Here is a 23,364-nt window from a genome sequence, read left to right on the forward strand (position 1 = left end):
AGAGGTCTGAGTTTAACGCGCAGCCTCTGGCACTCCTGGACTCAGAAAACCATTTCAGTGGCAGAGCCTCAGCTTCTGGAAACTACAGTTCCCGGGAGCACGTGCGGCCCACAAAGGGGCGGGACCTCGCGCTCCGGGCGTAGGTGGTGGACCCAGCAATCTGATTGGAAATCCTCGCGCAGGCTCGGGGTTGGGGGCGCGCGCGTCCCCGCGAGGTCTCAGTTCGTGTTGCGCGCGTGCGTCGCGCCGGAGGGCGGGCCCGAGGCTCCCGTGGGGGCGGGGCCCAGGGTTCGCGTCGACACCGCCTTCCTGCCCCGCCCCTGGCCGTTCGGCCCGCCCCCTCCTTCCTGGAGCCACCGCCGAGGCAGAGGCGGCGCGGCGGCCGGCCGGGAGGGGGGCGGCTAGTGCCCGGAGCGAGCGACACGCGCTCGTCCCGACCCTATGCAGTGATTCTAGCGGCGCAGGCGCCTCCTGCCCCGCCGGCGGGGCCCGGGCTTCCCGCGGCGGGATGTTCTCCCGAAGGAGCCACGGGGATGTGAAAAAGTCCACGCAGAAGGTGCTGGACCCCAAGAAGGACGTGCTGACCCGCCTGAAGCACCTGCGGGCGCTGCTGGGTGAGGCTTGGGGTGTGGGCTGTGGGTCAGGGTCACCTGCCGGTGTCGGGGGTGGGGTGGGGTGGCGGGTCCCACCCGCGGCGTGGGCCTGGCGGGCTCTCTGGTCCGAGTGATGTAGGGAGCTGGGGATGGTGAGCACCCGACCTCTGCTAGCCTGGATCGGGACCCTTGGGGCATTGTTCTGAAGGCAGTAGGTTGGCCCTGGGCGCTGCCTTGTTGCCCCAAGTGTAAACTTAGCCAAGATTCTTATATGGGCGCCTAGCCTCAGGTAACCTCGAGGCCAGGCACAGAGGTGACTATACCCTGTCCTCTCCAGGAAATAAACCCAGCACAAGTTAGTGGCGCGGGCGAGAAAACACACACACACACACACACACACACACACACACACACACACACACTCAATATCTCTCTCTCTCTCTCTCTCTCTCTCTCTCTCTCTCTCTCTCTCTCTCTCTCTCTCTCTCTCTCTCTCTCTCTCCCTCTCCCTCTCCTAGACCAAGACCTCACGGGGTCTCATCACACTTAGTTGAACTCTTTTGTCACCCACTCTTCATCTAAAATGCTACTATGTTTTGAGTGTAAGACTGATAGAGTGATTTCAGATGACCCCCAGAATAGATTTAGGTGTCATTTCTTCTATCCTGTCCTTCTCCCTTTTAAATTTAAGTTTTGTGGGTTTTTTTGCGGGGGGGGGGGATGCCTGGCTGATAGAGTTTCCTTGGGTCCTTGATATGAAGGGGGCTCTGCTTAGAGGAACTCAGGCTTTCTTTGGATTCAGCGAGGCTGCTTCTTCCTTGTGTCCAGAATGACAGCCATTACTCCCTCTCTCCTTCCCTTTTTTATGGCCTGCAGGGTGGAGAGGTTCTGCAGAGCCCAAGTGGGCCTGGAATTGACCCATGATAACTTGGAAGCTTGACCCCGTGGGTGTGAGGCTTGCCCCCGTGGGTGTGAGGCTTCCCCTGTGGGTGTGAGGCTTGCCCCCTACAGGTATGAAGTGCCCAAAAGGTTGTGTGCTGCTGGCCATGTGTAGCTTGGCTAGGCTGTATGTTACCTGGTTCTAGTTGTCTTCTGTCTGTTTTAACTTTTATTCCAGATAGAAACACCTTTTTGCTGCCCAGTGCAGTGGCACACGCCTGTCATCCCAGCACTCAGGGGGGTAGAGGCAGGTGGATCTCTGTGAGTTTGAGGCCAGCCTGGTCTACAGAGTGAGTCCAGGACAGCCAAGGCTACACAGAAAAACCCTATCTGGAAAGACAAAACAAACAAACAAAACAACAAAAAGAAAAGAAATACCATTTTGCCTCTATTTGGGGGCTAAGAAAAGACATGTTTCTTCTAGATGTATTTACTGTTGAAATAATACTAATAATTCAAAAACAAACAAACAAACCCAGTTTTAGACCATCTGTCACTTGAGAAAATAGGGCATAGAAGAATTCATTTTATAGGTGAGAATTTTAAGCCTCTTGTTAAGGATATTAAGAGTTGCTAATTATTTCTATTTATATTGTGTTAACTATCTCTGGGTCGGGAACAGGCCAGTGAACCAACAAAAATCTAAAACTTAAAAACATGCCCAACGCCAGAACCACAACCCCCCCAATAAAAAAATAAAAACCCCCACTATATTTTGACAAATGAAGTTACTTACTATCTCAGATTCCTGGAGATTACACTTAATGTGTTTGGTCTACAATGAGTGCAGATCAGCTATTGTTAGAAGGATTAGTTTCTGGACTTTTGCAAGCAAAATGTGGTGTTCTTGGTAAGCTGAACTTTCTCCTTCCTGTAGTGAGACGCCCAGGCACACAGGTGCTTTGTGTTGGGTCCTTAGTATCTGATTAGCTCCTGCTTCTGGGGCATTTTTGATAAAGTAGAATTGAACAGTTTTTTTTTTTTAAGGCATCTGATACTTTGGAGCTTTTTCTGTGCTAAAGAATTTAAACCTTTGTTCTGTGGGAAGAGGCCAAGATTAAGTTGGCTACATTTTATAAAGACAGAAAGCCTAGATCAGACTAGCTTCTTAGAGGCACACTGCCCTTGTTACCATTCAGAGAAAGGGATACTTTGAGGTTTGAAAAGTCCCCAGTTTCTCCCCTAACGTGTGTGTCTCATGACAGCTGCAAGTGGCAGGGATAGGCTGTGAACTGGGCCAATGGCGTCTCTTTATGATTTTATTTATTTTTTAAGTGTGTGTGAGTGTGTGTGTGTGTGTGTGTGTGTGTGTGTGTGTGTGTGTGTTGGGCGTTGTGCTAATGAGTCCAGTAACCATAGAGGCAGCAGACAGATGCTCTGGGCTGGAGCTACAGGTGACTGAGTTGCCCTGAGGGGAGTACTGGGAACCCACCCCCCCCCCCTCCGTACAGGAGCAGCAGGTGCTCTTAGCCTTTAGGCTATGTCTGCAGCCTGAATCATCCTTACATGTGAAAAATACCAGCTTTATTATCACCCAGAGATAAAATCTGTTTGAAATACTGAGTAATGTCGACTTCTTTGGTACTTCATTAAGAATACTTTTGTTGTTAATGATAGCCAAGGCCAAGTTTCCTTTATGTATTATTGTGATCTCTAACTATAAGGCCTCTATTTAAAAATAAAATAAAATTTGAGGTGTTCTAGCCATAGTAATTGTAAACTTTTGCTTTACAACTGTTCTTTGAAGAATTTAAAAGAAACCTAGTGTCTTAAAGCATTAATTCCCACAGCATCAAACATCTTGTCTGGTAACTACCTTTAAGAAGGATAAAGTGTTATTGAACTGAAAGGGAGGAGTTAAGTGAATATGAAGGTCACTGAAGGAGACGACTTTGGTTAGTATTGCACATTATGTATGCATTTAAATCCTTGTTTTTCAAGTATGTGTCTTATGGTGAAATAGGCTGGTGTTTTTTTGTTTTTTGTTTTTTTTGTTTTGTTTTGTTTTTTACATGTGAGGGTGATGCTGCTGACCTGGGTTTGCAGCCAGTTGCTGCCAATTATAGTCCTACAACTTGGGCCAGTACTTAGTCTGTGCTTGAGCCTCAGCTGTGTTACTCTGTCAGGTGAGAGAGTATACTATGTAACTGCTTCAGCTGGAGCAGTCACTTTAGCAGATTCCTTGTTATTGCTTTGCCCCCACCATGCACAGGACAGGTATGTTGAGATATTTTCTCCACCCTTCTTTCTGATTTTATATGAAAAGACTTTATCCTCTTTTCATAAAAAGTCTGTACTTCAGACAGCTCGTGGAGAAATGGTTAACTGTGGAGAGTAGAGTGTATGGGATTATGGTACCGACTCCAAGGCTGCGCTCCTTAGACAGCTTGCCCTTACTATATGTTTTATATTAGCTTGCACAAGGCTGTGTTTAGATGGTTTTTATGTATCACTGGGAAGAACACGGAACTGACTTCAGTTCTTCTTATGCTGTTTAAATCATCATTGGGAAAGTAATTGAATAAACCAAACAAATACCACCCACCCCACACCCAACTCCTGTGTTTTACTGTGTAGCTCCAGCAAACAAGTAATCCCAGCCTTTGGAGGTTAAGGCAGAAGGATAATTCTTAATTCAAGATCAGTCTGGGCTGCATAGAAAGTTCTGTGTCTAAAAACAAATTAAAGAAATATAAGGCATATATGTAATTCAAAAGTTTCTAAACTACATTTATGACGTGAAAGAAGCAAGTGAGGTTAATTTTAATGTATCAACAGGTGACAGTAAAGAGTAACAAATGGTTTTACAGTACTTCTTCTATGTGAGTTATTTGAAATCCAGCGTGTATTATACAGAAAGCACATATTTGTTCCTATTAGCTGCAATTCATGTTCACAGTAGCAAGATGTGGCTGGGGGCCGCAGGAAGTAGGGCTTGAATTTGGGAAAGCAGAGGGGTAGGGTAGGGCAGTTCTAGCCAGGAGAGGATGGGAGAGTTGGTAGCAGCATGTGGCATGGTGCAGGAGGGTGACTCTCACCTGCATCATTGGGAGTGGGGAGTTGGAGGACTGGCCACAGAGGACCCTTGCATAGAGCCCAGGATAGCTCAGGGTTAGAGGCAGGTACCCTGACAAGCAGAGGCTGAGGCAAACTTGGTGGTCCGGATTAGAGAGGGTTCGGCTTGCTTAAATTGGAAGCTCAAGCCGGGTGGGTGGTGGCGCACGCCTTTAATCCCAGCACTCTGGAGGCAGAGGCAGGCGGATCGCTGTGAGTTCGAGGCCAGCCTGGTCTACAAAGCGAGTCCAGTACAGCCAAGGCTACACAGAGAAACCCTGTCTCGAAAAACAAACAAACAAAAAAAGTTGGAAGCTCATACCTCTTCTTAGGTGGGAGTTTCTGTGGAGATTTTTTTAACAGGTCAATAGAGAAAGCTTGAGAACTGCCCATCTGCCAGGGACACGAGGAGACTGGATCAGGAGGGAGACAGAAGCAGGGCTTCCTTGAAAGGGCGGTGGCAGGGGGACCAGGCAAACAGTAGGTTGTTGGAAGAGGAAGGCCAGCATGATAGACCAGAGCTGCAAGACCTAGTGACACTTCAAGTGCAGTGGGCGTTGCAGGTGCTGCCTAGAGAGTGATTAACAGGAATTAGCTTGGGATTGGAGGCTGTGACATTCAAGTCAACGTAGCGCCCAGCACTTAGACCTCAGATTTGTAAGAAAGCATTTTCTTACACATGTTCTGCACATTATATTCTTCTTACTTTAAGTAAGGGCAGGGTCACTTAATTTGAGATGTTGCCTTTTCCTTTACTCACTTATATTTTGTGTATGTATGTGTCGCATGTGTGTAGCATATGCACACTTTTCTGTGTATACATAGAATTCGGAGGAGGACATGAGGTGTCCTCCCTGCTCTGTCACTCCTTACCTTCTTTCATTGAGCTTAAGACACGGTCTCTTAGTGAACCTAGAGTCAATCTGGTGGCCAGAAAGTCCCAGGGGTCCTTGTGTCTTCCCAGTCTCCACAGCTGTTGCAGGTATGTGTGCAGCCATGGGTGCTGGGGATTTGAACTGGAGTCCTGCATACTTGCGTATGCAGCAAGTGCTCTCGCCCACGAAGCCATCTCCCCAGCTCCTCATGTATGTTTAGTTATTAGTATTCTTCAGGTTTCATCCCTCGCGAGCATCGTGTAGCCTAGGCTGGCCTCAAATTCTCCATCTTCCTTTCTTTACCTGCTGAATCCTGGGATTCCAGGTGTGTGTGCTGCCATGCTCAACCCTCCCCTCCTCTCCCCTCCTCTCCCCTCCCCTCCCCTCCTCTCCCCTCCTCTCCCCTCCTCTCCCCTCCTCTCCCCTCCTCTCCCCTCCTCTCCTCTCCCCTCCTCTCCCCTCCCCTCCCCTCCTCTCCCCTCCCCTCCTCTCCCCTCCCCTCCCCTCCTTTTCCCTCCCCTCCCCTCCTTTTCCCTATTGCCTCTTTCCCTTACTCTCCGTTCCTCTTCTGATAACAGCAATACTTCTCAAGCCGTCTGGGGTTTTTCTCCTTAGAACAGACTTCCCCTCTTCACTCTAGTCAGACTAGCAACACACCCTTTTTATAGTTTGATGATTGGCCATGGGCATTCGGGATCATGGGAGTAGCCTGGATGGGGCAAGGGAGGTGGGAGGGGTCCTAGCTAATGATGGGCCATGACAAGTTTGGGGTGCTACAGGTTGAGTGCAAGAAAAGGAAGGCCAAGTGGAATGTGTGGATGAGATTGTGGTGTGTGGGGTCGGGAACTTGATGAGAGGATAGAACACAAGGGTTTGGTTCTTTATGGTGATGAACTCTTGCTTTCCTCACAGCTATGATGAAGGCAGTGCTCCCACTCCAACCTACAGCCGAGAAACTGAGGCACAGTAAAGTTAACCATTTGTCTACCAACTCCCAGCTGACAAGCTGATATGCATACTCAAGCTGGCCAGCTTGGTGATAGAAGCATGCAATTCAAGTTACTCAGGAGGCTGAAACAGGAAGGTTCAAAGGTCAAGGCCAGTTGGGCAACAAGCTGAGTTCAAGGCCAGCCTCAGCAATTTAATGAGATGTACTCAAAATAAAAGTGGTTTTTAAAAAAGCTGATGTTGTGCTTCTGCTAGTTATCTGATTCAAAAGGATATTTACACATCAGAAAAGATATTTACCCAACAGAGTGAATGTTAATACATAAACAAAACCCAGCTGTTTTTGTCTGTCTTGCAAATTTTCTGCTCTGTCCCAGGGAGATCTAGAAGATCCTATTAGACTTGAACATGATGGAAAATTTAAAAAAAAAAAAAAAAAAAAAAAAAGGAAGGCCCCTTCTGTGCTTTATCATGTAGTTTATTGGGTTCTGTGTTCAGGTCAGGCAGGTAGTGAGGTATTTGCACAGACAGGAATTCTATAACTAAAAAAGGCTGAGATCTTTTGTTTCAGGCCCTCCCAGGCCTATTGTGATCTCTTTTAGTCGTGTTCCTGTTGGTTGTTTTGTGTCAGTCACTAATATCTGTAACCTCTGGAGTGTGAAGTAAACTTTGTGCACTTGAATGTGCCTGCCTCTAGGACTCATGCTGTCTAGACTTGAGAAAGATGAGCTCAGGGCCACCGTCAGAGTGGAGATGCTCAGTGTGTGATAACTGAGAAGGGTTGCTTTCTAGTGCCTGTTCTGAGAAAGGAGATTGGTAGGTCCAAAATATTTTCCTATAAATATTTATAATTTGGATCTTTATTTTGTTGATAAGCACTTTATTCCTGGACAAGCATAATCTCTTCTTTGGTCTCCAAACTGAGTACAATAGGTCTAACTATAGCAAATTGCGTAGTTTTTTTTTTTTAAGAGTTGGTTTTCAAAGTAGCAATTGATTTCATTTAAACCTAAATTAAAAAAAAAAAGAATAAAATTACTATACTACTAAATTAAGAACAATTAATATGTAAATGTAGCAAACAGTTACTTATCATGCCTTATCCTTGAGATTTTACAATTTCAACTTGGGAACTTTGTTTTGTTTAGTGTGTGAAGATATGTGTGCAGTTGTGTTTATGTTTGCTGTGTATTCAGATAGTACTAACGTCAAGGCTGAGGTTTCAATAGGAGAAGCAGATGCTTAAAAGATGAAATTTCTACACCAGGTTCTGAGCCATACAGTGGGGCGGGAAGGAGCTGCAGCCAGCCTCCTGGATGTGTCTGGAGTGCTTACAGAGGAAGTCAGGGCCGAGCTGCGGTATGAATAATAGATAAAGGACTTTGCCCGGTGCTTAAGGAGAGGACAAAGACATTGGTAGAGAACAGAACTTTGCAGAGACAATTCCGCAAGGCACCAAGGAGTTAAACACACAGTGGCTTTGGTACAGGGTATATGTACACAGTGGGAGCCTCGGGAAATGTTGGAAATGGTGTCTTAAGGAAGGGTCCGAGGGACCCAGCCTCTCCTAAGTTTTGAAACCTAGGTGCCAAAAGAAAAGCAGTCCTTGCCTGTTGGCAGTGTAAGCTCTGAGGGGGTACCTGGTTATAGTCCTTACAGTGTGTGGGGAAATACACACCTTAAAGCAAATCCAGTACCCCCAAGCGGGGAAGCCTGCAGAGATGGGGCCTGAGGAAGCCATCTAGGTCCTGTGTGAGCTACAGGGTCCAGCATGTCTGTGCCAGCTCCACCCTAGAGCTGCCCAGTTGCAGCTTTTGCTTTAGTTAGCTAAAGCATGCTGGGACTTGCAGCTAAAAGAGGGCCAGGAGATGTGCTGGTAAGAGGCATTCCAGATTGAGAATGGAAGGGGGGGGCTATGAATTTTTGATATATTTCTTAAGATCCATGGGAATTTGAGTTGATGATGATAAGAGGAAGAATTGATGAGAAGAGTGTGCTCCGCGGTGGAGTTGGGGAGAGGAGGGCTGCGGCCAAAGCCCAGCCTGCGGAACACGAGCTGGCCAAGAACAAGGACCCGGCTTTAAATCCTCAGCCTCCATGTCAGAGGCCCCTAGCTCTGGGAGGAGCAGGAACAGGAGAGTCGTTGGGAGACACCCCCCCCCCATCTCAAGGGACTAAGGAGAGTGCTGGGGTGGTAGGACACCCACCGTTCTCTTCTGACCGCCAAGCAAGTGCACTGGCATACCCGCACCCACGAGAACATATACAAACATGCATGTGTATGTATGCTTGTATGTATGTATGCACAACACAGACACACATGCTCACACCCCAGAGTAGGAGTGGCAGGATGGGAGGATGTAGTACCGGGTGATGGAGATGCTGAGGGAGCTCTTAGGCCACACCCTCCTCTCTGGAGGTCAGTGGTGACATCCGCTTGGGCTGGCGTTCTTGCTGGTGTGGTGATAGGAACTTGGAATGCGACACTCCCTCTTCTGTGCCACAGATCCTCTTAAAATAAGGAAATTCAGCAGCATATAAGGCTTGCTTCTGTTCTTTTTCAGAGTGAAAAGGCATTCAGCCAGAAGGGGGAAGAGCTGGGTAACATGAGCTTAGTTTAGGAGAGCAGATGTCACATTGCCAGCTCTGCCACCCTGTGCTCACGTCTCTGGTGTGGGTGTGAGGAGACTGCCTTGTGGGAGGTGATCTCTGCAGGCTGTGGCTGTGGTATGTGAGGGTCACTGTGTTTCTCTCCACTGTGTCTTTTGTGTGACTTAACCCATGTAAGCTGTAACCCCATAGCACTGACAGGTTTGCTCAGGTAGCAGTTTATCCTTATCCAAAGCATTTTCCTCATGTTCTCCAGCCAATTAGAGTGTCACCTCAAGCCAACAGCTTTTACTAATCATGAAAGAAGCGTATTAAGTGTCAGGGTGTGACTGTGTTGTAGGTACTCTGCAGTGTAAGCTATCTTTACCTAGTGTCAGCCTCCCGGATCTGTCAGGGGAGAGCATTTGGAGTGTGTTATCAGAGTCTGAAAGTTGAGTGTTAGATGAAACCCAGAAATTGTATCGTAATGTATTTGCCTCATAGAGATGCTGTGACCCTTTGTGTTCTTTTTTAAAAAAATATTTTATTTAATTTTAATTTATGTGCATGTATTGGTGTAGGGGTGTCAGATCTTGGAGTTACAGACAGTTGTGAGCTGCCATGTGGGTGCTGGGAATTGAACCAGGGTCCTTTGGAAGAGCAGGCAGTGCTCTTAACCACTGAGTCATCCCTCCAGTCCTGACCCTTTGTGTTCTTAATACTGTTTCCATCTATAAGACATTTGCCACCTAAAGTCATCTCTAACAGTAAACATAGGCTGTGACTTTGCTGCTAGAGTTGTGATTTAGTTAAAAGAAAAACTATTTTGATAAAACTCAAAGAGCTCACTGATTGCTTCTTCTGTTTGATTTCTTCTTCTTCTTCTCCTTCTTCTTCTCCTCCTCCTCCTCCTCCTCCTCCTTCTTCTTCTTCTTCTTCTTTTCTTTTTTAAGATTTCTGCCCTGCATATGCATTGAAGGGACTGTTCTGCCAAGGACACACAAAGTGACATTACTCCCACTGTAGGAGTGCTGAGGGCGTAGGGTTCTGGCTCTTCCGCACACAGTGTGATTGACTGGCGTCCTCTTCAAACAGCACTGCCCACAGGCCTTGGAGCCAAGTAACAAAACTTTCTGGAGACCCAGGTGTCTCCAGAGGCCGGCTTTGTCTTGGGGTCCCCTCTTACTCAGGCCTGAGACACCTCTGTCCAAGGCTTTCCTCTACTCCTCTCCTTCCCAGGGGTCAGACCTGCATGGGGTGTCACGCCTGGGTGTGCCTTCCCAGGTTTCCTTTGTCTCCCAGACTTTCCCTGAAACAGTCTCTGTCCACTTTTCAGAGAACTCAAACCCAGGCACTTTCTCTTGCCCTATCAAATGTTTTCCATCCTGCTGTCTAAAAAGCTTCTGGGACAAGACACACACACACACACACACACACACACACACACACACACACACACACACACACACACACACACACACACTACAGTTCCACAAGACTGTCTTTGTCCTCTTGGCCTAAAATTATCTTTTTTTTTTTTTTTTCAAGATGGGGTTTCTCTGTGTAGCCTTGGCTGTCCTGGATTCACTCTGTAGACCAGCTGGCCTCGAACTCAGAGATCTGCCTGCGTCTGCCTCTGCCTCTGGGTGTATTGGGACTAAAGGTGCGTGCCACCACCGCCTAGCTGCATTTTTAATCTATCATTAAACATTTTTTTCCCTTTTTGGCTTTTTGAGATAGGATTTGTCTGTGTAGCAGAACCCCAGATGTCCTAGACTTGCTTTGTAGACCAAGCTGGCCTCGAACTCCTGCCTCTGCCTCTTGAGTGCTGGGAATGCAGGCTGTGCCACCACACCTGGTGTCATTGGACATTTATGCAGTTTCTTTTGATTCGTGTTTCTTGTGTTCTGCCTCCTCTTCCCCATCAAATGAGGCTCATGGTAAACATGAGAGCTTCTTGCTCACTGATGCCTCTTGGTAACACCTTTATTTAGGATAACAATGCCTGAGCTGGAGAGATGTTGCAAGCTTGTACTGCTTCTGTTGAGGACCAGAGCTCAGTTCCCAGAACACATGTCAGACAGCTCCCAACCTCCTGTAACTGCAGATTCAGGCAGATCTCATAGCTCTGTGGGTACTTACCGTTATGTGTATATAGCTCTTCAATAATTAAACATAATAAAAATACATTTAAATCATTAAACATTAAAAAATTAAAAAGGCAGGCATGGTAGCATGCACCTATATTCCCAGCATTTGGGAGGCAGAGGCAGATGGATCTTTGTGAGTTCGAGGCCAGCCTGGTCTACAAAGTGAGTCCAAAGAGCCAAGGCTACACAGAGAAACACTGTCTCGAAAAACCCCAAACCAGCCAAACAAAAAATTTTAAAAGAACATTATTCTGGCAGTCCTATGTTCTCAAGTACTGCCACTCTTTCATGCATATTAACTCATTTAATGTTCACAAATGAAATTGAGATATTTTGTAGATAGAGAGATAGATGATAAGAAATATATACAAAGCTCTGTAACCAGAAGGGTCTGAACCTAAGGCAGATGGCTTGAGAGTCCCCTATTCATTTAGCAGCTGTGTGTCCATCCCAGCTCTGGCAGGCAGTGGGTGCAGCATTTGGGATGCCATGGTTTGCCGTGTAGTCTGGATAAATGTGTTTAAAACAAACAAACAATAACTTCAGAATATATAGATTTGATGTTGGGAGGTGTCTAGCCGCCCATGTGGATATTTTTAAAAATTTGGAAAACCTTCCCATCCTGAGGCAAGTTTTTACTAGTGAGAAGATGCTGGCACAGAGTGTTTAAGGCCCTGAGTTAAGGATGGTGTCTCTTCCAGAACAGTGCTTTACTTGTCCTTGTGTGGCGCATTTATCATCAGAGCCGGCCCGCGGTGCCAAGGAGTAGATATGAGACAGGAGTGTTTCTGCGGACAAAGGGAACAGTGTGGGGGACAAAGGGGACAAAGGGGACAAAGCGATGCCTGCGGGTAAACTGTGATGAGTGGTGGTGAGGAAGAGTTTAGGTGATGCTCATGGAAACACAATTGGAGAAATTTGTCAGATTTTAAATTTACAAAACACAAAACCAATGGACGGTTTCCCTTTTCCCAAGGACCAGTTCTAGCTGGAGAGAAAACCTTTTTTTTATAGTGAAATAATTGAATAATTGATAATGTTTTCAACCTGCACAGAAGAACTGAAAAAGAAGCTTCTAGAGACTGAATGAGTTTGCTCGTGTTTGTGACCTAAGCCTCTGTGTCCTATGGACCGTATCTGATAAGATAGGGTGTGTTTGGACCAGTCAGGCCTGATGTACTAGAGTTTACACACAACTCTGAAGGAGAGTCAGGCAGAACGTCTTCTTCAGCATGCGCCTTTATGTATCACATTGCAAATATTTATTTTGGAAAGACTATTCCCATCTCTTACTTGTATTCTTAAAATAAACACACACAGAGTTCACCTTCAACTGAAATCAAAATAATTAATGAAGTGAAAAAATAGATCAAATTGGATTAGTTATATTTTTACTGCATAAAAACTCCTGTACAGCCGGGTGGTGGTGGCGCACGCCTTTAGTCCCAGTACTCAGGAGGCAGAGGCAGGCGGATCACAGTAAGTTCGAGGCCAGCCTGGTCTACAAAGTTAGTCTAGGACAGCCAAGGCTACACAGAGAAACCTTGTCTTGAAAAACCAAAAAAGCAAAAAATAGAACAAAACAAAACAAAACAAAAACCTCCTGTACATTAACAAGAAAAATTATAATGTATATGTGTCACAACCAGAGAAATAAGAACTCTAACCATATTTTAAATGTCACAGTTTAACCAGTAATCTGAGATATAGAAACTTAAATATATTACCACATTATCTACCAGTTATCAAAATTGCTGTCTCTTGCCCCAATAACATAAATGTGAGGTCTCTAATATACATTTGATAAGACTATAGTATAGTCTTACGAGAAAACAGTTTAATAATAGATCAGTGGTCTTTCAAGTGTATATATCATTTGGCGCAGTTTTCTCCTCCAGGAATTAAATTTGCAGTATTTAAAGGTTATTCTATTAAGAAACATGTTGCCATATTGTTTGCACATTTAAAGTGAAATTCACATAAAATTGACCATTTTAAGCTGAATAGTTTGGAGGCATTAAATACTCTTGCAGTGCTGTTCAGCCACTGCTTCTAGCAGGAAAACTTTTCTTTTTTTGAGACAAAGTTTCTCTATGCAGTCTTGGCTGGCCTGGAACTTACTATCTATACCAGGCTGGTCCCCATCTCATGGTGATCCCCCTGCCTCTGCCTCTCAAGTACTGGGATTAAAGGTGTGCACCACCATGCCTGGTCTGACGTTTGTATCAGCAGGCAGAGGAGCCCTATAGCCATCAAACAGTCACCTGATTGCTACTTGTGTGTATCTGTTTAGCCTGACAGGGTTTTAACATTTTCTTTCTTCTCAGTGAAAAGATGTTATGAGCATTTATACTAGCCAACACCTTTTCGTTCAAGAAGCACACACCAGCACCAGCTGAAAGAAGGGACTGAGTACCAACAAAACAGTGAAAGGGCACGCTGGCCTCAGGTGTGCTGTCTACCTCAATGTAAACGGTGTGCAGAGCGTTCACCGCTCACATCCACCTTTTCTTGTCACACCCTTCCCTGGGTGGGATAGTTCTCTTCACTCACAGCTCCGGGTTGGTTTGTTTTTGTTTTCTGGGCTTTTGATGTGATGATCTGGCTTTGCCAGTGCGACCCAGCTCCAGGGCTAGTGAGTCAGGAGCAGGGTTCAGCATCTCCCCAGCATCCACCCCAGTGCCTGAGATTGGCCTTCCGTGGGCCACTTCCCACTCCTGTGCAGTCACTGGTGAGGGCGTTGGGGTGTCCTGAACCTGTTCTGTTTCTAGAGGTGAAACTTAAACTCTGGCTCCTTTATTTCTGAGAAAGTTCTAGAAGGCATTCTCATACATTCATGCTCAGGACAGCACTGACAGTGTTCTATTTGATGCCTGCTTTACCACAAAGTTCACAAACTTTTGTTCCAAACCACTGAGAAATCCTTAGTTGATATTCTTTGAATTCTGCTTAGGACTGTGGATGGTACTTTAAAGATTATTTACCAAATTTGAGAGAAGTAAATCACTGTCTTTTGAAGAAATACGCTTGAGCCTGCTAAGTCTGTCTAGAGTAGAGAACCTCCATTGGTTTTTAAGTTACTCCTCAGAGAGAGCGCCTGGTACTCACAAATCAAGGCACGACGCTCATAGGATTTTCATTCTATTGAAACAGACGATATGTGGATAACAAAACGTTTATAATGTAATTTCAGGTCTTGATAATAGGAAAAAGGGTCTTGGTAAGGGTGTGTGTGCGCATGCCCGGTCAGGTGTTTGGGTCTGACGTGTTTTGATGAAGGCCTTAGTTGAGAAGGTAGTGACGTCATTGTTTTAGGGATCAGTACTCCAAGGAGAGGGAACAGTGAACGACTTGAAAGCATTCTGTCTGGGAGCTGAGTCCGAGGAAAGGCATGAGGGGTAAGGCCAGGTGGGGAAAGAGAAGATAAGAACCCAGGGGGCAGAGGACAGGCGGCTGAACTTTAGGTCAGGAATTCCTGTGCTTCCTGTTTGGTAAGACCTGCTTGAGTAACCTAGCAGACATTGGCTCTCGGACCACGAGAGCTCTTTCTTGAGTAGCAGTTACTTTTCTATTGCTGTGATGAAACGCCGTGGCCGCGGGAACTGAGCGGAGGCAGGGTTTATTTGGGGCTTACAGTTACAGCTGGGTGAGAGTCCATGCCCATCACAGCGGGGAAGGGTAGCAGCAGCCAGGCATGGTGCCCGAGCGGCAGCTGACAGCCTCCCGTCTCAAACTACAAACACTGGGGGTGACACGTGGCCTTTGACACCTTGAAGCCCACCCACCGTGATGAACTTTCCCCAGTAAGGGCACACTTCCTAAGCCTCCCCAAACAAGGTCACCAACTGGGGACCAAGTATTCAAATGCCTGAGAAGCGGGGGTTCGGGGTGGGAAATCTCACTCAAGCCACCACAGTTTACTTCATGAAAGGGTAGGTCCTTCATCCCGAGCTGGACAATGGCTGGGGACAAAGAGAATAGAGAAAGAAGTGGCGGTGGAGAGCTGAGTGGTGCAGAAGCTGCAGCATACGTGCTTGTGGAGGAAGAGGGGGCACACAGTTGTGTCCTTCCTTAGTCTGCAGGGGCTAGTGGTGAGGATGCAGGCTGGGAGCACGGTGGCCCGTGGACCATGCCTGCAGCCCACACAGCGGACGGAACAGGTAACTGGGCACTAGGCAAAGGACAGGCGCACTAGAGAGCACTGCGCACACAGAAGGAAAGGGGGACAGGCCAGTCGCTGGAAACCACTGAGCCCTGAAAAATGTCTTTGGTTCAGAAAACTAATGACACAGCTATATAAATGATGACAAAAGTGAGCAGACACCGCAGGGAGGCTCAGGCAGGTGCTCTGCCTATTTTGAACTCATTTTCTCTATTTTGAATGTATCTTAGTAAAAAGACCTGAGAGAACTTTGATCTTGAGTTTAGTCTTAATTGTATTATGAGCCAGTGTCACTGCCTTATGTTTTTCTGCGATGGGTGGCCATGGCTGAGACCGGGCCACACAGCTCCTGCACCCTCAAGTCTGCCAACCACAGGAAGCATGGCATGCGTGTCCTTCCGTCCACCTTTGTGCTTGTCTCAGTACTGTCCTATTGCTGTGAGTAGACATCGTGACTAAAGCAATTCATAGCAGTGTATATTTGGGGGCCTTGCTTACAGTTTCAGAGGGAGAGTCTGTGGCCATCGCGGCAGAGGCATGGCAGAAGGCAGGCATGGCGGTGCTGGAGCTGAGAGTTTGTTTCTCGTCTACAAGTTGGAGGAGGCACACTGGACCTGCTGTGGGCTTCTGAGACCTCAAAGCCACCCCCAGCGACCCAACTCCTTCAACAAGGCCATAGCTACTTCTTCCCAAGACACCCCCATCAAGTAGGGACCAGGCATCCCATGAGCCTGTGCTGGCCAGTTGTTTTCATTCGAGTCACGACAGTATGCTTCCAGCAGCTGCGCTAGCGTAAGCCCCTGGGACCCTCCAGAGAAAAATGTTAGTTCACCCCAGCAAATCGATAAACTCTTGCCTCCCTCTCTAGAGAGCTGCTTAATGGTTAGTGCCTGCTCCTCTGCTTGAGCGCTGAAGGCCTGCGTGAAGCCCTGCCTGGATCCCACGTGCTTGCTGGAGCCTCCTTCTGTTGTCTCCAGGCCAAAGCTCCCGTCTCCTGTGGCACAGTGATTCAAAGTCAGCTGGCAGGAGGAGGCTCGGTATAGGGAAAGGGTCTGCGGTAGGCTCCCAGAGCTGTCATCCCCGAGTGCGGCAGGCTCCCAGAGCTGTCATCCCTGAGCCTAGACCATCTCATTAGCACTTTATAGTCAGTGTCCGGTGGAAGACGATGTTGACTCATGGTCTAAGGCTACCAGGTCTTGTAAAAGAAAGCTTGTTGTGATGGGAAATTTCGGCACCTTCTTCTGCACCCCAAGGTGTCCATGTTGGCTTATTTCCATGCTGTGCAAGCACTTGAAATGACATAAGCAGTCTCTTTCTGCCCAGTTCTGTTTTTTACTCTTGCCACTGAATTACAGACACACAACAGATCTTTTTGCAGCAATTAGATCATTACCAAGCATTCTGTGGAAGGTGTGTGCTAGTCCTAAAGTGCACTGCACATGTTGGGCAGGGAATTTGTGTAATTTGCTGCTTTTGGAATTGATAAAGATGCTAGTCCATTCATCATTTACTTTCCTTTAGAGTTGAAAAGTTGTGTTTTCATGTTTGGAGAATAGTGCAGCCAGTGTCCTGACTGCATAGCTGTTAATTTCTTTTGCTTTTTGATTTTTTGAGACAGGGTTTCTCTGTGTGGCCTTGGCTGTCCTGGACTCACTTGTAGACCAGGCTGGCCTCAAACTCATAGAGATCTGCCTGCCTCTGCCTCCCGAGTGCTGGGATTAAAAGCATGCGCTACCATGCCTGGTCCACTAATTTCTTTTATAGTAATCAAACTTTGAAAAAAAATTTTTTTTAGCTTTTTTTTATTGGGCGGGGGTTTACATATTTTATATACCTATTATGAAAACTTGAATAATATGAGTGAGCTTGCGTACAAAAATCTTTGTAAATTCTGCAGCACCTTACCCACTGCTGGTATTTGGGTTAGCTTGCTGCCTTGCTTGTGTGTGTTCTCTATAGCTGTGAGTTTGTGTGTGCACACATGAGACACACACACACATTTACATAAGTTAACATTATTCATAGTCTAATGCTGCTTTTTTTTATGGAAATACCTTAAACGTTTGTTCATACCAAGATGGGAAGACTTACCTTATCCTTACATGGCTGTTTTGCATTCTACTGGCCTCCCACAACAAACTGTCTACTACTGTAGGTTCTGATTTTCAGTCTCTTATCTTACCCATGATTGCATATGCCTAGGAGTGGCTCCCAGTGACCAGATGTGGTTTTTTGTTTACCTGTGTAAGGGACACAACAGAGCTCACCAATTTAGGTTGATGATAGAGCAAGAACATCACCGTGATTTTTCTAGAGGTAAAGACAGCCCTTTGGGAAAAGGCCACTTAAATCTTTGTTAACTTACTTTCACAGAAAACCCATTCTTTTAACCTGCCCAGGAAGAAGGTCGTTGTAGTTGCACACTTGCCTCTGATACCCTTTTACAGTATGGAGTCCGAGAGGTGGCTCAGTAGGTAAAGCGATTGATTGCTCTACACATTCAAGGACCGGAGTTCAGATCCCTGGAGCCCATGTGAAAGCCATGTAGTCACGGGGCCTTGTGTAATGTCAGAGCGAGGAGAGATTGGATGCCCAGAGCACCTTGCTCTGTGCGCTAGCCAGAACCAGGGAGCCAGGGGGAGGCCCTGCCTTCATAAATAATGTGGGAAGTGACTTCAGGTGTCTGCAAGCACGTGTACTCATGTGCATGTACAGCTGCAAATACGGGATTTTCGAACATATATATCTACACACCACACTCATAACAGTGCAAAAATGGAAAATAAAACAAGCTATTTCTTAGCATTTTCTCTTCTTCTGTAGCTTATGCCATATCTCTCCTGTTTTTGTTGTTGTTGTGGTTTTGTGTGTTTTACTTTTTTTGTTTTAAGCAAAATGAAACAAAGTACATGTTTAGGTGTGCTTCCTTGCACTCTTCCACTTTTTGTAAGCATTGACCCAGCCAACTGAGCAGCTGGCGCTCAGCAACATGGGGTCCAAGTTGACATGAACTGCCCTCCCTAACCTTTCCTCTTACGGGCAGTAAAGACTGTACCTGCCTCCTGTTGTTGCTCTAGGGTTGATTGAGTCAGCCCATGCAGAGCTGTTTTGTAGACTATTATTATATGATTAATAATAGTTATTAGACACAGACATTATTTGATGGCCTTCTCCGCCTTCGTCACCACTTTTCTGTTTCCTTAGCTGTTAAGAGTGGAGGGGAAGAGGTGACCATTTAGGTTTTGCTTTATTCTATTTTTATCTCCAACTTCCCCCTGTGCTATAAACTGGCCACAGTCCAGACTAAAACAGTATGCAGTATGATTGGCTTTTCTCTCTTTTGGGGGAGTTGGGTTGCGGCAGGGTTAAGACAAGGTTTCTCTGTCTGGCCCTGGCTGTCCTGGAACTAGCTCCGTAGACCAGGCTGGCCTCGAACACAAGAGACCCACCTGCCTCTGACTCCTCAGTGCTGGGATTATAGGCATGTGCTACCATACCAGGCTCGGTGCTAGTTTTTCATTTTTTTTTTCCCCAGCTGTCTGTCTGCAAGGATGTTTTTGGTATAACTAAATATAACTAAATATAAATGTATAAAAGGAATTTCCCTTTCTATATAAAGAGGTCAGGGCAAACCAGGGTGAGTTAATCTAGCTGTTCTGTATTGCTGACTGTCCAGGCTTCCTTCCTCTCTGCTGTGTCATCCTCACAGAGGCAGATTTGTGCTCAGTGTCAAAATACCCACAGCCATGCAGCTAGAATGGTACCCATCCTATCCAGAGACAGAAAAAAGCTGCTTCTCCTTATGTCCCTTTAGAAACCCTGAGTACCCAGCACCTCTATCACACTTCTCCTGTTTAAAGGCATCAGCTCTGTGTCACAGGCTTCGGCCCATGGCAGTCACTGGCAGGGTTTATGTCGCCATCATAATTGCTCAGTTGCATCAGTCTCACTCCCTACGGGTGGAGTATAGGTCAGCCTTCCCAGGGGTACAGCTCTGGAAAGGATAATCCCTGAGTAAACCAATTCTTGGTTAGGAAGAGTGAGGAGGGGCTGTTGGTTGGGGTGGGTGGGTGAGGGGACTGGAAAGAAGCAACAGTGTCTGTTCCAGGCAGCTCTAACATTTTTGTCTTGAGTGCTGTGGAGAACCCTTATGGAAATGAGTTGCCAATTATGACAAGTTCTTGAACACATACATACATATATATGGGAGAAATTTAAAAATTTAAATAGTATAATTAGTATGTAACTAGGGTAACAGTAAAATATGACTATAATGTATATAAGAAACAGCACCATCAAAGATAAGTTTATTTCCTGTATTGTGTTGTTTTGGTCCCAAAATGTCTTCCGTCATTCCTTCTGATGGCCCAATAGTAGAACTGGGGCCTGGGTACATGTGAATTTTCTCTTGTCCTTGGGAGCACTGAACATTGCCCATTGTTTTAATGCTAAGCTCCTTAAGGCATGGCAGCGATGCCTGGGTAGACTAGGTGTCTGCATTCAGAGTGTGGTCTGAAGTGCTTGTTTTGTTATGTGCATTAAAAACCACATGTGCAGAACTTATTCTTTTATATAAATTAAATTTTAATTTGTTTTATTATTTATGTGTTTGTGTATAAGTGTGATAAATGTGTGTGTGTATAAGTGTGTGTGTGTGTGCTAGTGTGTGCTTGTGTACATGCACACGCAGAGGTGCCTACAGAGGCAGGAAGAGGGAGTCACATCTCACAGGGCTGGAGTTATAGGACGTTGGGAGCTGTCCAATGTGGTTGCTAGGAGCCAAACTCTGGTTTTTTGCAAGAACAAATACTTTTAACCTCTGAGCCATTTCTCCACCCCCTTAGTAAAACATTTTTTAAAAAGTTTCAGTGCCACTGGTCACGGTGGCACATGCCTGTAATCCCAGCACTCAGGGAGGCAGAGGCAGGTGGATCTCTGTGAGTTCGAGGCCAGCCTGGTCTACAAAGTGAGTCCAGGACAGGCAAAGTTACACAGAGAAACCTTGCTTTGAAAAAAAAAAAAAGAAAAAACCCAAACCAAACAAAAAACCCAAAACTGAAAAACCCCAAATCCCCAAAAAACAACAAAAGAAACACTTTTGTTCCTAGCACATAGCTTGACTTCAGATAAATGCATTAGGTTGAACCAAGGATGAAAGAGATTAGGATTTTATCAAGTGACTGTGGAGAAAGAACAAAAGGGTAGAAGGGCTGAGGGGCAGTGAAAGGGTTGACAGATGAGTGGGCTGGGGCGATAGCTCCCTGGGTAAAGGCACCTGCTGCTAACCTTGATAACTAGATTTCACCCCTGGGGCCCACGTGATGGAAGGAGAGAACCAACTCCCGCAAGTTGTCCTCTGGCTTCCATTTTTTTATGCTACCACATGTAAGTGCTTCCACCCAGTAAATAAAAGTATGATTAAAAAAAAAAAAGACCCATGGAAACTAAATTGGGAACAAAGGAAATGAGGACTTGAGTAAACTTGGATAGTGACAAGATGGTAGATTCGAGATTTGATTCTTGGGCCCAGTAGAGTTGGAGAGTTGTTGGGGCAGAAAAGATAAGAAATGGCAGGGAGTAGGAGAATGAATCACTTGGCACTGAGGCTTAGGGGGTAGGTAATAATCACCAGGTCTAGGCTCTGGTTGTGGGTGTGGGCGCCAGAGGTGGAGTGCCTGACAACTTCATTACTGATGAGGAAGCCCGGCATCATCCGAGTGAATGTTGGCATCACCGAGAGTGAACACAGAGAGCCAGGCCCTGCAGCCTTCTGAGAATGTGCTGGTGTGTAAGACACAGTGTAGCACTCCAGAGCCGTTGGTCTGTGACGGATGGTGTGACGAGCAGCAAAGGACCTTTTATATCTGTGGGAAGAGAGGGACCAGAATGGCCTGGAAATTGTGGTGCATGTACGTGGTTTTGGCACGTCAGGGTTTGTGTTGGTAGTGCCACATTGAGGCCAAGTGACATGTGGGTTAGTGTAGGAGGAAGGCGAGTGCCTCACCTGGTGACTGGAAGGGAGGTGTTCCTAGGGCATTGCCCGGCTTCAGGAAGAGCTGAGGGGAAGAGCTGTTAGAAATGTGGTGGAAAAGAGGTTTGTTGGGTGTTACTGGGTGGTTGTGGGCGGGCTATGTTAGGGGCTCGGGGTGAGGTTCCGTGGTGCTTTGCAGATCTGTATGGTGTTGGAATCTAAGATGAGAGTCCTGTGAGAAGCTCGGGGCTCTCGGGATGAATACAAGCCTGAGGAAGCGTTGGGAGCAGCTTGAACTACTGCTTCTGACTGCAGCCTTAAGGTTTCTTAGGCAGTTGATGGTCGTCAGATCAGGGAGCAGGCGTGGTGTTCCTCAAAGCACAAAGGGGCCTCTTGCTCCCATCTTGAGTACATTATTACTTAATGTCTGAAGGACATTATGTCAAATGTGTCTAGTGCCTAAAAGTGGATGAGGTTGGAAGCCTTGAACTACTTGAGGATTTTGCTGAGCCATTGAAGTCTCAGGTGCTACAAAGTATATGTGAAACTTAGGTCTTCTGGTTCTTAAAGATGCATTGAAATTGTCTGAGGGTCTGAGACTGAAAACAACATGCAGGGAAAGGGATGAGAAGCAGCAGGGAGGACTGAGGGGCAGACTAAAGGGGGACAGGGGGGCTTTGTTTATCGGACTCTGAGGCCAGAAACTCAAGCACTTGCTGTTGGCATTTGGATTTTTGTTTGTTTCTTTGTTTCTTTGTTTTTCCGAGGCAGGGTTTCTCTGTGTAGCCTTGGCTGTCCTAGACTCACTTTATAGACCAGGCTGGCCTCGAAATCCCATCGATCCACCAGCCTCTGCCTCCTGAGTGCTGGGATTAAAGGCATACGCCACCACACCCGGCTGCTGTTAGGTGTCCAGAGCCTAAACTCTGGAAACTGAGGCATGCAAGCAGGATGCACACCTGAAACAGCCAGTGTGGGGCCAGGCTGGAGTCCGTCCTGCCGCCTGCTTGGGGAGATAAACAGAGCATAGGTAAAGGCTTGTGCCTTCTTGTCTTGGTCCCTTCTGTGTGGGGTGTTCCCACCAGAGCCTTGAACACATCGGTTTTATGCCTTGATCACTCTAGGCTCAGAATCTAACTCTACTTGCTTTCCATTGCATAAATTTATATTTCTACCCACATATGGGTTTTGTGTTTGTACATAGGCAGTACAGGAAACACAATACTCTTTAGTGTTATATTTTTGGCTTTTTAAGACAAAGTCTCAATTTGTATCCCACACTGGCCGGGAATTCACTATGCATTTCAGACTGGCCTTGAACTTGTAGCCATCTTCTTGCCTCATCTTCCTAAGTGCTGGGGTTATAGGTATCATCCACCACACTCAGCGGGTATAGAAAACACTGTAGGAGTCTTCATGTAAAGTCATTTTTCAGGAATAAATTTATTAATAGTGATAACTTAAATGTGCTTGTTGACTGGCTGTGGAAATGCACTCATTCCCCGGACACCCTCTCCTGTTCTGTGACAGTTAAGCTGCTGAGTGTGGAAAGGCTTCCCGGTACAGAGTCTGCTGCCTCTCCAGAGTGAGCTGCTGGTGTTTACCCAGGCAAGCACTTTACAGCACTTGACAGCCGCACAGGAGGTTCTCAGATGTGCCAGTTGATGTCACAAGGAGTCCTTCCCTAACTCAGGCCAGAACAGGTCGCTGTTGACAGAAAGCTTTGGTTGAGCGGCAGCTGTGCACCTTGGGCAGTTTCCCTGCTCTTCTTTACCCAGGAGGTGGTGTGTTGTTCTTGGGGCATCTGTTGTAGTTCTCTGGCCCCTACACCCGTGAAGGTGTTCCGCGCCCACTTTCTTCCTCTGCATTAGCAGTTCCACAGTGTCTCCTAACAGCCCACGCTGCCCGCTGTTTCGCGCCCACTTTCTTCCTCTGCATTAGCAGTTCCACAGTGTCTCCTAACAGCCCACGCTGCCCGCTGCAGCTCTCGGGGCAGACGTCAACAAGCATCCGTTTCCCACCCCCTGATGTTGGGTCTGTACTTCTAACTGCAGTCTCTGGCCCTTGGGTTGGGTCCAGCTAT

At 46.5% G+C, this 23,364-nt stretch overlaps 1 protein-coding gene across 5 annotated transcripts in view; it reads left to right on the forward strand.

Moving 5' to 3' along the window:
• The first annotated feature begins 325 nt into the window (after positions 1-325).
• The window catches only part of RALGAPA2 (Ral GTPase activating protein catalytic subunit alpha 2), a 279,884-nt gene continuing 256,845 nt past the window's right edge, over positions 326-23,364 (forward strand). For all 5 annotated transcript variants that reach the window (XR_014778094.1, XM_084776127.1, XM_084776128.1 and 2 more), the window contains exon 1: positions 326-614. Coding sequence is in view for 4 of the 5 variants with exons in the window: in XM_084776127.1 (XP_084632253.1) it covers positions 509-614 (106 nt within the window). In the remaining variant the exon portion in view is untranslated. The remainder of the gene's footprint in view (positions 615-23,364) is intronic.

This window comes from Acomys minous (genome assembly GCF_964271855.1).
Source record: "Acomys minous genome assembly, chromosome: 3".
Classification (NCBI taxonomy): Eukaryota; Metazoa; Chordata; class Mammalia; order Rodentia; family Muridae; genus Acomys; species Acomys minous.